Source organism: Nematostella vectensis, chromosome 11 (assembly GCF_932526225.1).
Source record: "Nematostella vectensis chromosome 11, jaNemVect1.1, whole genome shotgun sequence".
NCBI lineage: Eukaryota > Metazoa > Cnidaria > Anthozoa > Actiniaria > Edwardsiidae > Nematostella > Nematostella vectensis.
Genome location: NC_064044.1, coordinates 4,079,126 through 4,097,212, shown reverse-complemented (window position 1 = coordinate 4,097,212; position 18,087 = coordinate 4,079,126). Strand labels below are relative to the sequence as shown.

At 39.4% G+C, this 18,087-nt stretch overlaps 1 protein-coding gene across 5 annotated transcripts; it reads left to right on the top strand.

The window, feature by feature from the left end:
* The first annotated feature begins 62 nt into the window (after positions 1-62).
* Positions 63-7,770, top strand: LOC5507726 (probable N-acetyltransferase CML1). 5 transcript variants are annotated; one of them, XM_032376449.2, is made up of 3 exons: positions 63-174; positions 5,168-5,228; positions 5,936-7,770. In XM_032376449.2, exon 3 carries the CDS (start codon positions 5,938-5,940, stop codon positions 6,649-6,651), a length of 714 nt encoding a protein of 237 aa, XP_032232340.2. In that variant the 5' UTR covers positions 63-174; positions 5,168-5,228; positions 5,936-5,937; the 3' UTR covers positions 6,652-7,770. The 5 variants fall into 5 exon arrangements, with proteins under 5 accessions (XP_032232340.2, XP_048590172.1, XP_032232339.2 ...); XM_048734215.1 differs by lacking the exon at positions 63-174 and adding an exon at positions 2,960-3,401; XM_032376448.2 differs by lacking the exon at positions 63-174 and adding an exon at positions 3,844-4,971.
* Positions 7,771-18,087: the final 10,317 nt, after the last annotated feature.

Sequence of the window (18,087 nt, the reverse complement as noted above, 5' to 3'; positions counted from 1 at the left end):
AATAAAACTGTTCATTTATATCGTTACACCATTGCTGGTTTCCCTGTGGTATTCCAGTCTCTCTCTCCTCACTTGAGAAAAAGTAAACAAATGAAAGCAGCGAAGTAGGGTGGATTTTTGTGGATTTTGGATATACATTAGCCGTGTCCTTCTGCTCATAAGGCCATAAATCAGGTAATTAATCACAATCCTTTCGCTAACACACCAGTGGAGCAAAGGAAACGAGCGACAGAAAGCTCTTCGTAGGATGGTAAACAGTTCTTGATGGTAAACGGAAGCCTTAGTGAAAATACTGTATGGCTAGTTATTACGTAATCTCACCAGTTTTTACAACGACGATGCAGCTTTACATCTATTTCATATAAGCTTGCTCTCGAGAACCCATGTATCTAAACTTGCAGAAGCTCAGAGGCGCCACCGTATACGTTAATAGGCTGTATTTTACAAATGCATGCACTTTCATTTGAATACAGGGTGATGCTGACATCAGAATATCTGTAAACTTATTGCGGACGGATATTTGCTCCATGACTTAAAGAGTTTGTGCACCAGGGGGGAAGGAAAGACTCGTTGACACCGTCAGCTATTGTAATTCCAGATTTGGGGTGGGGGTGGGGGGGGGGGGGGGCACAGAATTTCAGAAGCAGATGAGCTCGCTAGCCGACTAAGAATTGCCTAGTTTCTTGTTAAATATGTAATACAGTTGTTTCTATACTTGTTAAACAAGTATGGTAAATGTTTTGATCTATCGTTTCTCCATCTCTATTTGATATATGATAATCCCACACCTATTCATGTGCACCAAATTAAATTAAGTACAGTACAATGCCCTTAAGGATAGAATCTACAACCCCAAAAGTATACTTGACTCTGTGTATCACATATGACTTTACCACATATGACTTAAACAGCAATGCTTCTACACATTATTCAGAGGTACAGATGAAATGCTTTTCGAATCACCACATTATTTTCAAATATTATAAGGAAATGATTTGTAGGGATGTGACTGTGCCCCCTCTCTCCAATGTTTTCTAAATGTTTCTGTCTCGTACCTTCCCTCCCCCCCCCCTCCCGCAAAAAATTGAGACCTGCTACAGCTCTTCACAAACGATCTCACACTAGTTATACAACAATGACTATACCAATTGAATTTCAGAAATACACAAGCTTTTTAAACGACCCACAACAGATTCATAATCTTAGAAACTTCTACGATTACAAACATTCAGGTAAATCCAAAGACTGCATCACCAGACTTAGTAACAATAAAAAGCAGGCAGCTAAGCCATGCCCCTTTTGAACCCAATCAGCAAATCTGCTAAAATTGCAAAGAGAGGATGAACAACATGTTTGATAACTTGCCCAGCTTACGCATAAAAAGGAACAAACTTCTAGGATGCAAGAAAAAATCTCTTATTAATATAATAATTTACTGTGAGCATTTCTAAAAATTAAAGATATGACACAGAGAAAAAATGAACAGAGAAAATACAGAATTTAGAAGGAATGACAGAAAAGACCTCGAGACTTTAAGGTTCAAAATTCATAACCATAGAGAAAATCACGTTCTGGTAGTGAAAAAACTTACGCCTTTTTTTAATGAAATGAATAAGCAAAATTTTAAATAACGAATGTAGGTTCGTTTGGCCGATAAAGTGGATGTCAAGAAATGTGTGACGACTTCAAAATACTTTAAAAGAATTAAAAGACGTTTTCGGTACGTGGTTTCGTTTGGCCGACATAGTGAGGCTCAAGGCATGTGACGTTCAAGAACATACTTGGGGTAAATAGTGTGACGCTATTTCCGCTGAAGTTGTAGCACGTTGTTCACCTCGTAGGTCAACCTTTCGCATTCGTCAGATTCGCCACAAGCCACAAATTGCTGAGTGCGGTAGTACACACCCAGGTTGTAGAGACAAGGGAATAAAAAGCTGTAAGGATCTGTTCCGTAGCCCGTTTTTTTTTCCAGGTTGTAGAGACAAGGGAACAAAAAGGGTCTGTTCCGCAGCCCGTTTTTTTTTCCAGGTTGTAGAGAAGGATCTATTCCGCAGGCAGTTTTTTTTTTTTTACTGGCTGGGAAGATGTTAGACCCCTCGGTTGCTGGGAAAAAATTGTCCCGGATGGTTCTGCTGGCAAATTTGTGGAGTCGAACTAGTTGTGCTGGGAATATTTTTGGCGGCGCAATTGTTCATGTGCTAAAATGTGACCACTGTTGGCTGGGAAAAAAAATTCCGAACCAATGCTGGCTGGGAATAAAAAGAATGGTCCCTCCTGGGGAAAATGAACAGATATTTTTTTCCCAGCAACTTTTAAAATTGATATTTTAGGCATCAGGACAGATTCAAACTTGTAGAGACTAGAGATTTACATGCAGCGGCTGAAAAGGAAAATGTGACACGTCTATTACCCGTGCAGTTTGGCAACCATTGACAGCTGTTTCGTCCTTATTAGGACTCGTCAGCATGGCATAGCCGGTTTGCCTCAGTTAAACTATATCGGCAATAAACTGCAGCAGGGCGACTTTGACTCGAACGAAGTGCTTAGTTTCGAGCTGCACGGGTAATAGACTGTGCTAGCGTCCCGTCTTTGGCCCGACTGCTGTCAATGTGTGTTGGCTAGTGTGCTTTTAAAGTTCTCTTATCAATTCTAAACTAGTTTCGATCAATCAATCAACCATTTATTTATACACTACGTGACGGTATCTAATGTTCAGTTGTCTGAACATTAGATACAGTTTTTTTACAGAAATATATGGCGTTATTTACAGAGAGTAATTTTACAGAAATACAGGGCTCTGTTTTAAAACCTTACTTTTCTTTTCTGTGCATTTGAAAATTAGCTTCAGGGTTGGGACCTTGAATGCTTACTTGATTAAATGGCGAAAAAATTACGAAGATCGGACAAAAAATGCGTTCGAAATAGAGCCACGAAAAATGTTTTATTTCCGTAAAAATTACGCGCGGGCCACCTTGACTATAAGTTTCGATGAAATTAACCCGTCTTATAGTTAACCGTAGCGGACCAATATAATTAAGTTTACAAAGCGCGATACTTTTTAATTTCCAGGCCACGTCGTAAGTGCAATGCATCAGACAGAGTACATTTCAAAGTGGATTTTACCTCAAGTCTTCTACCCAGTCGTACTAATTTGTCGTGTTATTCGCCTACAGTAGTACGCGTAGTTTGAAAAAGGTCAAAACCGGTTATAAAACTCTACCAACTGCTATCACCCCTTATAGCGTATTCAAAGATACGTCCCTGAGAGGCTCTTGCACGAAGTCAAGTAAACTCAAGTCAACTTAAAACCGTCAGCCTTTTTGCCAGCAACTTGTGTGCTATCTGTAAGGGGAAAATTTGCTGTTCTGGACACACCCAAATTGCTACAATCTTCAACAAAAGTAAGTGGGACACTTCCCATACGAACAACCGCCAACCCTCTCCCCCCGATTAATATTCGTTAGAGGCGATTTTTCAGCTCAAAACACAAGCAGTAGCAAGGTGATCATTTGCCCTCCAACATTGAGGAAGGGGGAGGGAAAGTGTCCCATTAGTTTTGTAACAGATTGTAGGCCCAATTTGCCTTAGACCCTTTTCCCACAATCGTCCCGTCTGTTTTTATCGGAGTCCCCCCTCCCCCCGGACTACTCAACCCTCAAACTTTATATCAATATATATTCAATTATCGATTTTACCCTCCTCCCCTCTGGAAATTCCTGGGCGTTTGAACCCCCACCCCCCCCCCCCGGAATTTCCAATCCCCTCAATGGGGGGGGGGGGGGGGTATGGATATTTTCTGGAACTACACATTTTAATTGAGTTTATCGTCGCTCTCGTCTGACGTTACGACATGACGGGTACAGCCATTTTTTTTTTTTGGCTTGATTCTGCCACTCGAAACGTCACGTGAATTCTTAATCGTAATTGTGTGACTGTAAAAAGACTTTTGGTCAATCACACTATTGCATGAAATAGTCAGATATACGGATTAATCTGTAATCAGGTGTCGTGCCAGGAAATTGTCTGCGGTAGTGCCTGGTACCTTCGGCCGGACACGGAACGAACCGTGAAGCGTCTTGGCAATAACACGGAAAGAAAAAAAGGGAGAATAAGAACCGTTTGCTAAAAAGAAGAAAACATGGCCCCCTTTAAAATTTGTTATAAGCGATCGAAGCCTAATTGTTTCTTTTTCGAGTTCGGTTGGCACAAGGAAGTTTCGTGCGACTCGAGGTTAATCGCCTGAAAGGGAGACTTATTAAAGCACATCATTCATCGACTGCCAACACCACTTTTCCGCCTTCGCAGATTTGCGGTTTTGTAACCATTGCCAACTCAAAACCAAGCACGGCTAACTATTCGCGATCTTTCCATATAACCCCCGTAGGTCGGTCACGGTTGAACGCGTTAAAGGCCCGTGGTCATATATGGGAATAACGCAACCCTCCCTATCACGACCATCGGCCTCAGTGGATATCTAAACCAATTACATGATAACAAGCCCCCGCACTATTCATCGAAAGACTAGACAGGAAAGCTTCGCAATAACGGACTTCCTTTTCGTCTCTCGATGGTTCCCTGGGTTTTGAACGAATACAAGTGTTATGAAGAATTGCTTAGCTGTGTAACTTCTATTCGCAGTCTTTCACGTCGCAGCGTGTAAACCAGTTGCCTTTGCGTAAGGATGGTACGGTCACGTCTCTAAATTCGGCCACCGCACGTAGACTCACTGATCGCAGGCCTTGAGATCTGATTGGTGAGATTCCCCCGCGCCCACGCATAGTGACCCGCGGTTTCACCTCGTAATGCACGTCGCCCGGTTGGCGGATATAAATACTGGTGTGTGCCGTGCACCGTTAATCCAGAGTTCACCCCGAGCTAAACGCGATCACTGCGACTAGTATAAACCGACGTGCACGACTTTGAGCAAGGCTCAATCTTCAAAGGCTACTTTCACGGCTTCAAATCTTTGTGGTACGCATCACATGTGAATAACCCCAAGATACTTTCGCGAGCAGACAGCCTAACCCTGCACACACCTCAAAACACCGAGGTTAATTTGAATACTTTTGCAAATTTAAGCGAATGGCTTGTATTTTAAAGATGTGCGCATGTATAAAAATACATACTTGAAGATCAAACTTAACTTAACTCATGTTTCCTTTTGCAGATTCAAGGGACTGAATCCCTCCCAGGGTCGCTGTTTCCGTGTCGCGCAACTTAATCTTCGAGTAAGTATTACCAAAACAACTCCAATTAATTTATTCCACATCTTGTATGCAGCACAAATAAACTATAATGTTGAGTTGCATTGATATATGTGGCCTGAAATGGCTCAAGACTTTTTTAGAATGCGCGAAAACTCATTTGCAAAAAAAAGGCTATTAGATGCTACAGGGATCACATTCTCACGTTGCCGGAACTACAACCTTCGCGCTCCAGTCGTGCCCCCGTTAATCAACTGGAGATTATCACAGCGAAAGCATCGATGTCTGTACCTAGCGGCATCCAGAGAATGGATACGTGAATCGCTAACCAATTATAGCTGCCAGAGATTGAGTTTCTTGACGATTATCTTTACGATAAGATGGACATTTTTGTGATTCTGCAAGAGCTAGGGCAAGGCTGGGGTCAGAGTATTTCCTATTTGGGATGTTTTGGCGTGTTATATAAAGTGGTTTCCCAGGTCGCGCGCTCTTAACAGCAGCCTCCAGGCAAGATCACTTCTAGGTAAACAACTCTGAGACAAGCGGCTTTTTATAGGGCATTTGCAGACGGTGCCATATTGTTATTCTCCCGTACAAGGTCACTGTGTGGGGAGCAACTTTAGGGGTAAACAACTTGGTCATTTGCATACGGGCTCTCTTAATCGGCCTCCTCCCTTGGACTATTTGCAACAACGCCGAATTTTAAACACTCTTTTCATCTGTCCCTGTAGATATGACTTACTCTACGTCACCCGAGGCGTTACCGAGGGACGAAAGCAAACCTGATGTTGTACGAATCAGGACCTACGAGCCAACTGATTATACAGAGTGCAGAGAGATCTTCACGGAAGGAATGCAACAGCTAGCAAATCCAGTGATGGAACTTGTCTTACCGTGGTACGCAAAGAATGCGGCCGTATTCTTCGTCTTCGCCGCTGCTGTTGCGTTCCAGTGGTCTCTGTGGATCCTAGCGGTATACTTGCTTGTCTGTATTTTACTGGTAGCCCTGCTCTACATAAACATTTACCTGGAAATAATGAAATTCATCGGCGCTTGCTTGAGTGCAGATTTGAGGGACATTGACAAGTCCTACATGTACGCTAAAGGCTCGTCCATGTGGGTCGCAGAGTACAATGGAAAAGTAGCAGGAATGGTTGGACTTATCCACTCAGAAAACCATCCCGACGGAGTTGCAGAACTGCAACGGATGTCTGTTTCCTCATCTGTAAGGAGGAAGGGCATCGCTGGGAAACTGATTCGAGAGCTTTTGAACTTCGCGCGTGAGCAAAACTACAAGAAAATTGTTTTGTCGACAACAGGCGCTCAACACGCCGCAATAGGAATGTACAAGAAGTTTGGCTTCCGTCTTGTAAATGTGTTTCCTTATCCACAGAAGATTCTCGAAGATCTTCGCTACAACTGCTTCGAACTAGACCTCACGATGTGAAACTGACGCTTAGGAAAGTGTAAATCGTAAATCTTCCGGAGCGAAAGAATCTCTCTTCCGGGATCACCAGTCTTTACTTACAGAGTCATTGTTGGTATTTAGAATCTTTAGAATTCTTATGATCTTCAAGTCGCTCTTGCGACTCTTGTAATCGCTGCTTTATATAACTGGGAAAAGTTAAAAGGGGAGGCCCCCTTTCAGTGTAAACAAATATTTTGGTGTTCTCTTTAACACCCCCAAGGCTCTGTAGTTCAGTTTTTTTTCGGTGACTCTGTTATCAAATCCAGACAGACAAGTATAAATCACCCCAAATAACAGCTAACACCCTTATTTTCCCAGTGTAGAAAAGCGATTCTAGATAATTGGCATGTTGTCTGTTATCTTGAGATCTTAGTTGTTGTCGTGGGTGCATTTGTCACAATTCCTACAAGTTAGTCTCCTCGTTAATCCGATGGCTTAGTTTGTTACTTTGCATAGAGGCCTAGGTTAGGAGAATTGCTCGAGGAATCTGGGGAAAGCTCGAAGGATCCTGTCTCCCTCTAGTCAGGCACACTCTTCCAGTGTTTGTTAATATGGATATATAAATATAGAAAACGATTCTTTAGATTAGGAAGGGAATAGAGAAACCGTTCATAAAGGTTCCAAATTAGACATGCATTTCGTTTACAGAAAACACGATGATATATGTACAAATATAAAAGTCCACAGCGGACCGGAATTAACGTGTCTCGTTTAAGAGACGAAAATTATCTAGATAACTAACTTAGTTAATAAAATTATAAGACAATTAACTTAGTTGATGAAAAATCTAGCAGACGAAAATGACTACTAATAGAATAGCACTTGAAATTAGACAATTGTAAAGTTCACATTACATTCCTAATTTTTCACACCTCGTTGAACCTTATTGTTTTGGAAAACAAACACCACGGCAATGAGATACTGTGAGTCCTTATGTAAGAAGTATGTCGTGAGTTCTTATAGTCTCTTAACTCCAGGCATGCTGCCAAACACCTTAGTCGCTTTTCTCTTGTACCTGACTTGAACTTGTTAACACAAACGGCAAGTGACCAGACTCAAAAAGAAGAATTTTTAATAAAAAGAATCAAAGGAAGAAAATTGTGTCAGATTGTGTTTTATTGTCTTTTAGGATGTTTGAAGATCATTAATCTCGAGAGGATTGATGATGCTGCGATGATTCTAGACTAAGTTTTATAACTTCCCTGGTTTTATCAGTGAGTCATTGTTGGATCTTTATCAAAAGAGGGTGTGTTTGAGTTAATCCGCCAAAAAAAAACTAATCTTACCACACGCCAGAGCGTTTTTGCATTATGCACGCATGCTGCATGCTCAATCAAAGACATTTTGACATTCTTTGAAACCTACAACAAAACAATATTGTCTAATTATATATGCTTTAATTTATTCTTCACTTCATTATGGGTAGATTGCAACAGAAAACACTATTCACCGATTTTGTGGTATTGCCGTTTCTGAATTAAAACAGTATAAGGAAAATGCATTGTTTTAGATTTTCCCGTCAAAACTTGGGTTTATATTCACTTGATTCAATCTCTGTATGCGCGACCAGGAAAAATTTTCAAAGCTCTGTAGAAAATTCAAATTTCAATCAAATTAAATTCTCTTTTCAGAATTTGAAAGGTTATATATGTTTTCTTTTGGCTAAATTGATATAAGTGAAAGGTTTTAAGAGCTTATGCAATTGCTGTGACCCACCATTTAAGGAGGTCATGTGGAAAATTTTACCATGGGTACCCGAGGCTTCAAGCTTCACTATCAAGTAGATGAAAAGCAGCAATGACTGAGCAAAGCAAGGAGTCTCCAGTGCACCCTAGCCTCACTGTGGTGCTAAATGTATTTGTAGTTTGATACCTTACACATATGATCACATGTCCCCTTGGGTGGTAAAGTTGTATTTATGCTCAGGCTTTTAACAGCAAAATGCCAACAACAAAAAGAAACTTACTTAGCTATTATGTATAAGCCAGAAAGTTTCTTTGTGGGAAAAACCTTTTTTTATTTATTCTTTATTGTTCTCTGGCATGTATAGCTGTCAACCTCGCATTAGGAAAACTCTTGAGAAACTAAAGTAAATGTATCAGAAGTACCAAGATAGTTAATGCGGGAGAATACAATAAATGCTTCGCGCGGCGTCTGGGTACGAGACTGAATCGTTCGCAAAAGAGCCTCTGGTGCATACTCACTATGGTGCCATTCATACAAGATTTGTACTACGTCGTTTATTACTGTTTTTGTTGTGTATTACTGTTTATTACTGTTTATTTATTACTGTACCTGCATCAAACCTCTATCCCTGATTGAATGTCATTATATGTTTTCTGGTTAATATTTGCATTAAAAAACTAGTTAAGCTTATACGTTGTCTTCGTAGTGTTTTTGCGCCTGGTAGCTTACTTACTGAAATAATGTTCTAATTCCATGTCCGGTATTCTATACCCCTCTCCTTTGTCTCCATAAACTGTGTTTCTAAAAAATGTGAAAGCATAAATAGATATTTTGCTTACTTTGCACGTAAAATAACAAATGCCGTGAACAATGAAAACAATCTATATTGTTATTATGGCTCACTTTTGGTGTAACAGCAAATTTACCCGGGTGTCTACAAAACGAAGACCTAAAACCTAATACCTAAAACCTGTGACCCCAAAATCTATATACGACCCCCCAAAAATTTCAGTTATTATTTAGTCTACGGAGGGTACAAAATGCAGGTTGCAGGTGAGATGCAGGTTGAGTACAAAATGCAGGTCGGGTGATTTTACTTTTTTTTTTTTTTGCTTCCTCTATTTCATTCAATTTCTACAGCTCACGTGATACTCAGATTCTCTTTTATCACTAAGCAAAAGCAATCCCGTGACTTTGCTGCACACCAATCAAACTTGGGTCAATTTATGTATAATGTCAGATGGACAAGTGAAAAAATATGTATAGGTGGTTACGTCACGTTACCGTGGGAAAACTACGAATATCTCGCAAGTGATTTGCTGCTCATCAACCGAAAATAAATTGAATAAACTCCAAAATGTGGTGACCACATCTGTTAGATAAATTGTTCACTTCCTAGTATATAGCTTTTTTTAATAAGTCCAATGGACAGCAGGGGTGGATCTAGACATTTTCGAAGGGGAGGAAGGGGGCTGTAGCGGAGGAAAATTCGTGGGTTTACGTTCTTATACAATTTTTACTGAGATATTTATACTGTTATACATTACTTGACCCAAGTTTGCTTGATGTGCAGCAAATCGCTGGCAAGATATTCGCATTATTCCCAAGGTCACGTAATTGCTTGCCAAAAACTCTCCCGGTAACCTAACAGACCCGGCAATTACCGGTAATTTAGAAAAATGCCCCCAGAAAAGTTTTCGAAATCCCTGGCGAGGAAGAGTGTTTATCAAAACAAAGTTTTTGCGTAGCGTGCCGATACGGGTTCCCGACAAGTTAATTATAATTTCCAAAGTTTATGAATAGATTGGTTAAATAGTTATTGAAATCCTAGTTTTGCCGATGTCTAGACAACTTGCACCCCAAAAATTGCTGTGGCATCGACATTTTTCGAAAGAAAGACAAGAACAAGTAAATAAAGTCTCATTTTGTAGAAAAAACTTCTAATAATGTCGCAAAGCTGTTTCTATTTTTAGGCGCACTGTGACAGCTAGATGTCAAATCATTTGACAGAGATGAAACCTGCTTGGTTGGAAGGAAATCTGATAAAATGATATAAGCCTTGATTGGCCCACTTTTTACCGGGCAGTGGAATGGATTTCTCTGTGATGAAAACTTTCTACAACTCGACACAACTAGAACATGAAGCGATTTCCCGTTAGTTAGCGGGCAATTAAGATTTTGGAAGAAACACCCGAAAATGTTAACCGGGTGACATTCCGGTTTCTGAGTTTATCGGCGTTTCAAGAAACGACCACCTGGAAACACAAGTAGTTCCCTTTTTCCCAATTAAAAAAAAACAAATTGAATAAGCTTATTATCTCATAAGGATCACTGATTCCACATGAAACTTCCACGCTGTGTAGCCATTTTTGGGAAACAAGTTAGGCCAAATAATAACGGCAAAATTTTTGGGGTCGCAGCTTTTGGGGTCACAGGTTTTAGGTTTTAGGTCTTCGTTTTGTAGACACCCAAATTTACCCCTTATCTTTTGTAAAATTCTACCAAAACGCTTTGCCTTTGGGGAGTAGAGAGCATAACTAGCATAGAGAAGGCACATTCACGTACAGCTAGCATTGTAATAAAATTCAGAAAATTCTTTTTTGCCTTAATCAGTGTAATGATATGGCATTTACAATGCAACTCAAGATTATATATATATATCTTTATTAATTCAAAGGTGGTGATTGCAGAAAAGTCTGAGTTTCTTGTGCCATACATGTCTTAACACAGTGAAAGCTTCGTGTGATGGAGGAAAAGAACAAAGATTAGACCCTTTAATTAAATGAACCCAGTGATGAGTCATTTGTTAACAATGTCACAAACCAGTAGAGTAATACTTAGGTATGGTTAATAATGCAACAAATGATTGTTTATTCATTTAAGTAAATGCACTTTATATAATCTAACAGTGTTATAATCTAACAGGCTTAGTCAGCAGTCCTTTAATACATTGTTTGTACCATTGACCTATTTCTGCAAATAACTTTTCCATAGACTGTTTGTTTTTAGGATAATAGAAGGAGCCCACTGTTACAATGAGGGTAAATTACCAATTCTAGGATATGTCTGGTTCTCAGATTTTGGTACCACAATTTGTTTGCACAAATGATTGGCTCCTGCTATTACTCTTCTAATTTTGCTAGAAATTCAAATTTTGAAAGAACAAGTCTGTTAAAGGACTCCTTGTGAATATGTAGCATGTAGAATTATATAGCATAGGACAATGATTGAAACCTAATGCTGCTAATGGTTCCCATTTCACACAAGTAGATCGAAAAATAAGTATACCTAATGAATGAAAAAGTAAAGATAAATATTGACACTAGATAGAAAAATACAATGAAATGCAGAACCCCGCTAAGTCGAACTCGACTCGAATTCCCCGCTTACTCGAACTGATTTTTGCTTCCCTTTAGAGTTCGAGTTAGCGGGGTTCTACTGTAGCTGGCATGAGTCCCTGAATTCTTATGTAGTCTATCCGATAGGAGATTTAGACTTAGCCACTGTTGTTTTGTATATTCCCTTGGTTATTCTAAATACTTGAATTATATCATAAGACATTCGAGTCCATTTACCTTTGTTTAATTCTCGGCACAAGTACACCATCACTGATGACAAAGACAAACTTTTTCAAAATGGCCGCCAGTTTTGCAGTATCATTTATACGTCAAACACTGTACACGTCACAACCCAGGAATCCCAACATTCCCCCCTCCAGGTATCCCAGTCAACCCTGCGCGCAGGGTCTAGTTGGTCAATAAAAGTTGCTATTGTAGTGTAGTAGTATTCCATATTTGGTAAAACAAAATTAGTGAAAAATAAAAAAACAACTTGTTAAAAAGGCGTGTGTAATCTAGTGTTGTGTTTCTGTTTACTTTTTGCGTGTTCTTTGGCCATAATTAAAGCGCCTTTTTCAAGATTCACGACGATTTGAAATTTTAAACACGAACCGCGCCATATAAGGGATCGCTCCGCCCCCTTTTTCGCAAGCTTTCGCTCAAGACGTCGCCATTCAAAGCTAGATTTTATTGATTAAGGACCTCTGAAACGGCCAGAAGAAAACATAGCAAAAAAAACTACAAACTACTGTAAAGTACAAGAGATTGTTAAAGACCTATCAGGTATATTCTGGAAAGTGTTTGAAGTTAATTCCCTACAAAAACAAGAGCAAAAATTGTTATTGAGAAATTAAACACTTTAGTTGTCAGTAGACCTCCGAGTCTAGTATTTTCGGTTTTCTTAAAATAAATCTTAAAAAAAAAATCCATAAAGACTCCGTATTATCAAAGGATAATAATCATCAGTCCCAAATAACATCAAAATGCGACCTAACGATGTTTCAAAATAAACTAGAAGTTGGTAAAACAGAGCCATTTTATCTGTCGGAAAAAAAAAATCAATTACCTCCGTGCGCGGTTAGCATACAGTTATTTTATTTGCGGTTTTTTCACCAAGATTACAAAAAAGGACTTCCTCAATATGCTATAAAATGGAAGAGGGGATTTGATAAGAATATGCTGTGCTTTTGAGTGAATTATTCACAATTTTTAAATCAACTAGATCCACAAATAGAGCAACAAAATGCCATAGTTTAGTAAACTTATAAAACAATTAATTCACGGCAAAACAAAACTACTATAAAATCCAACTCTACAATCTCTATTCTTCACACTGACACAAGAGCTGCTGTTGTTCTTAGTCAAAAGATCGGGGATGGTTTGTAGGAGCTGTGTAGGGTATTCAATTTATTATGTTTTTATTATTTCCTCGACAAGTTTTAGTGTTTATGACAAATGGGGAAGAAAGTTGGTAGAGCTCTTCACTAATTGACGGCTTGAAAGAGCCGCCATCTGCCCCGGGGCACGGCTGTCCTGGACAGCGGCTATTATAGAACTGCCCAGGACCTTTTTTTTAGATGAAATATCGGACATTTTGAGGATTTGGCACGATTTTATACCAATTTGTTGCTCAAAAGTTGCCAAGGAAGGCAAAAGTTGCTCTATGTTGCTGATCCTACGAAAAGTTGCCCAAAACGCCAAAAGTTGCCGAACACAATCTACATATGTCTAACCGCTACTGTTTATGGCAATGCGTCCAGGGGGTGAGGTGGGGGGGGGGGGGGGGGGGGGGAGCCAGGGGTGCCGGGGGACATTGTGCTATGACTATGCAACTTACAGACAATAATCATCAGCATGCAAAGAGCCGCCACGCCCTATTTTCGGCGTGTCAGGATAAATTATGACGTTTAACTTTTCTTTGAAAGTTTAACACCATAGGTAAAAAAAGAACAACACCGTTGTGGAACTAGTCAACTAACCAAACTTAAAGGCACTCAAACTCAAAAAGCAGCCCAGGAATTTCCAGAGCGTGGGGGAGTGATCGTGCGGAGAGAAAAATCCGGAGGGTCTGGTACATGAGAAACGCGAGTCTTCAATATTGATTGGTCAAGGTTACCCCATCTGTACATAATGACGTGCTTTGGACTGCAAATGAAGTCCACTGGAAACCCCGGGTTGTATATGGTGGAAGTCCAACATTACGATGACGATGATGATACACTGTACATTTTGTATTTTAAGGATCAAGTTGTTTACAGCTTGAATGCAACTGGGGCGCGTAGAGATAAAATTATCCGATTAGTCTCTGTTTAAACGGTAAATAAACGGTTTCATATTCCACGTCTTCTCGGATAAGGATTAAACCGAAGGTCCCGACTCTCCAATACTATACTACCCTACACTTATCTGAAGCAGAGAGTGACAGTTCTTATATTTATTAACACGCACTTATGATAAACTGCCTAGCGCAGTCTGTTATTGAGGATGAGATATCCTAGCATGTAAAGCGCTTAGAGCTATACGAATAAGCGCTATAATAGTGCACACATTTTTCGTTTTTTTTTTTTTGAAAATTTGTCATGTATATTTATCACATAAAGGGGCTTTCGAGGGGCATTTCACTTGCATTACATTTTAGTGAAATCAAAATTTCCAGGGGGGGGGGGGGGGACCGAGTACTATATTTGGAAAATAATTTGGAAATAATTTTAGAAAATGGGGTGGTGGGATCAAAATGGGCGTCCAAAATGGAAATTCCAGAGGGGGACCATATCTGGTCACAAATTTTCTGGACATCGGTTTCCAATATTAATCGATTGATTAGCATTGATTGATTTTGATTTTCATCGATTATCGGTTTCATCGATTAGTTATCTCGGGGAAACTCGGGAACCCCCAGCTGAGACTAAGACCATCCCAGAAAAATTAGGTCCATTTTTTCGGCTTGTAAATCCAACTGTTATATACTGAAAGCTGGAAGTATCTATATTATGGTTTATAAAAACAAAAGTAACTGTAAAAGGTTTGATATGAAACCCTCGTTAAATAAAGTTTATTGTAATGTATTGTAAGTACATTTAGATTAATATTCAATCTGTATTTGTGCTACAAACTAGATCATATCAGTAAAATATTAAAGCTGAAAAGTACGGCTCCTAAAAATCAGAGCCACCCCTTTAGAAGACCTTTTTTCGGAGCTCCACTTTTGGTTGTTAAAAATTTTCAGATATCTGGCTTAAATCTCCATTTCATAATCCAAAATTTTAAAATCTTTTAAATAAGGAGAGACAGGGTATTCTCTTACAACTTGGAATCCAAGCTTCCTATACATGGTCCGAGCAACAGGTTGTAAAATTGTGGTCCCCAAAATAATTTTCCTGTACCTATATTCTCTGGCAAATTCCAAAAGTTCAAAAATAAGTTTTTTAGCAATGCCCTTTCTCCTAACTGATGAGGAGACAGACATCCGTTGCAGTTCTGCAACTCCTTCGGGGTGATTCTCTGAGTGGACCAACCATGTCTACTACATTGCTGTCATACTCGGCAACCCACATGCACGAACCTTTGTTGTACATGTACGACTTTTCAATATCAAACAGGTCTGTCTGTAGGCAGGAGTTGATATACCATGTCATTAATCGGTAAAACATTATATACATCAGAGATGCAAGAACTAAGCCAAGAGCAGATGCCAATAGTAGCACCGTAGACCACTTGAGGCACAAGAATCCGACTGCAGCAACCACGGTGAGGGCAGGCAGGATCCTCTTCAATAGTCTAGGAAAGAGAACAGTCATTGCTCTGTTTGTCAGAGGCATCATTCCTGCTATGAACAGCTCCCTGCATCTTTCATAATCTCTTGCTTCGTATTGCCGTACAACTACTTCCAAGTTTGTGTTCATTTTCCTGTATGGATAAAGGTCATGTTTGAAAAGATCTGATAGCCATGAGTCACGTAATAAATAGGCGAATTCGCACTAGCTGATCACGGGACTTTTATAGTTGCAGATACAATTTACAATGAGGGTGTAGAGGTCAGCCGATCCGCTTTTTTTTTTTTCGAAAATCCTCCGATCCGCACAAAGTATTGCTTTATAGGAAATAGTACTAGGCTTAACACATTGACCCCTCAACCGGCCTGTACCAGCTTTGAGAAGTACCCACAACCCAAAAATTCATAAACACAAAATAAACACAACAAGATGAAAATACTCAGGCATCAGTCTAAGGGATAAATGGTCTTAAAGATATGCATCCAAGGTGTTGGCAACTACTCTCAAGCCAAATAATAGCACAGGTTCTTTGACAAATTTAAAATCGAACAAGGAAAGAAAAGCAGAATCACCCCTCTCAATTAAACGCTCAAAATACCACACAAGGGAGAGAGATCAGCAAACACAGCTCAAGACACAAATAGATACCTTTATTCTGATCATCAAGGTTCATTTCCATGGCCTCAAAACACAATGTCCACTCCTTGAAGGCTTGTAAAACCAAACCATTTTCTTTAAAATATCCATACATTTATTGTATTCTCCCGCATTAACTGTCTTGGTACTTCTGATACATTTACTTTAGTTTCTCAAGAGTTTTCCTAATGCGAGGTTGACAGCTATGCATGCCAGAGAACAATAAAGAATAAATAAAAAAAAGGTTTTTCCCACAAAGAAACTTTCTGGCTTATACATAATAGCTAAGTAAGTTTCTTTTTGTTGTTGGCATTTTGCTGTTAAAAGCCTGAGCATAAATACAACTTTACCACCCAAGGGGACATGTGATCATAAGTGTAAGGTATCAAACTACAAATACATTTAGCACCACAGTGAGGCTAGGGTGCACTGGAGACTCCTTGCTTTGCTCAGTCATTGCTGCTTTTCATCTACTTGATACTATTGCTAAGGATCGACTTGCTTGGGATATCTTAAAATAAAAACCGCGTTATCTAAAATGATCCCTCGGGAAAGCACAGTGGTATCTTTTCAAAGAAGTCGGTGTCTTTTGGTAGGCATGCTCGTTTCTCAAACAGTACCAAACTAACAATTACACGTGAAGTATGTGCTTGGATAGTATGTATAACAATCATACCTTTTATCTGTCTTTCACAGAGTTACATTCATAGTATTTTTACCCATTAGATTTGTTAGATGTACTTTGCTGTAATTATGTTTTCTTCAATCAATTTCAGACTCGTACCCAGTCGTTATTTGCTGTTGCGGGGCCATCAACAGGAACCCTGAGCAATTCCTACCCCTAAACCGCATCCTAACCGTCATGCACCGTGCGCTTATTCAACCTCCCCAAAATGCTTCGCGCGGCGTCTGGGTACGAGACTGAATCATTCGCAAAAGAGCCTCTGGTGCATACTCACTATGGTGCCATTCATACAAGATTTGTACTACGTCGTTTATTACTGTTTTTGTTGTGTATTACTGTTTATTACTGTTTATTTATTACTGTACCTGCATCAAACCTCTATCCCTGATTGAATGTCATTATATGTTTTCTGGTTAATATTTGCATTAAAAAACTAGTTAAGATTATACGTTGTCTTCGTAGTGTTTTTGCGCCTGGTAGCTTACTTACTGAAATAATGATCTAATTCCATGTCCGGTATTCTATACCCCTCTCCTTTGTCTCCATAAACTGTGTTTGCTAAAAAAAATGTGAAAGCATAAATAGATATTTTGCTTACTTTGCACGTAAAATAACAAATGCCGTGAACAATGAAAACAATCTATATTGTTATTATGGCTCACTTTTGGTGTAACAGCAAATTTACCCGGGTGTCTACAAAACGAAGACCTAAAACCTAATACCTAAAACCTGTGACCCCAAAAGCTACGACCCCAAAATCTATATACGACCCCCCAAAAATTTCAGTTATTATTTAGTCTACGGAGGGTACAAAATGCAGGTTGCAGGTGAGATGCAGGTTGAGTACAAAATGCAGGTCGGGTTATTTTACTTTTTTTTTTTTGCTTCCTCTATTTCATTCAATTTCTACGGCTCACGTGATACTCAGATTCTCTTTTATAACTAAGCAAAAGCAATCCCGTGACTTTGCTGCACACCAATCAAACTTGGGTCAATTTATGTATAATGTCAGATGGACAAGTGAAAAAATATGTATAGGTGGTTACGTCACGTTACCGTGGGAAAACTACGAATATCTCGCAAGTGATTTGCTGCTCATCAACCGAAAATAAATTGAATAAACTCCAAAATGTGGTGACCACATCTGTTAGATAAATTGTTCACTTCCTAGTATATAGCTTTTTTTAATAAGTCCAATGGACAGCAGGGGTGGATCTAGACATTTTCGAAGGGGAGGAAGGGGGCTGTAGCGGAGGAAAATTCGTGGGTTTACGTTCTTATACAATTTTTACTGAGA

Coding starts and splice junctions, on each gene's coding strand:
- LOC5507726 (XM_032376449.2), top strand. CDS start 5,938: ATGACTTACTCTACGTCACCCGAGGCGTTACCGAGGGACGAAAGCAAA.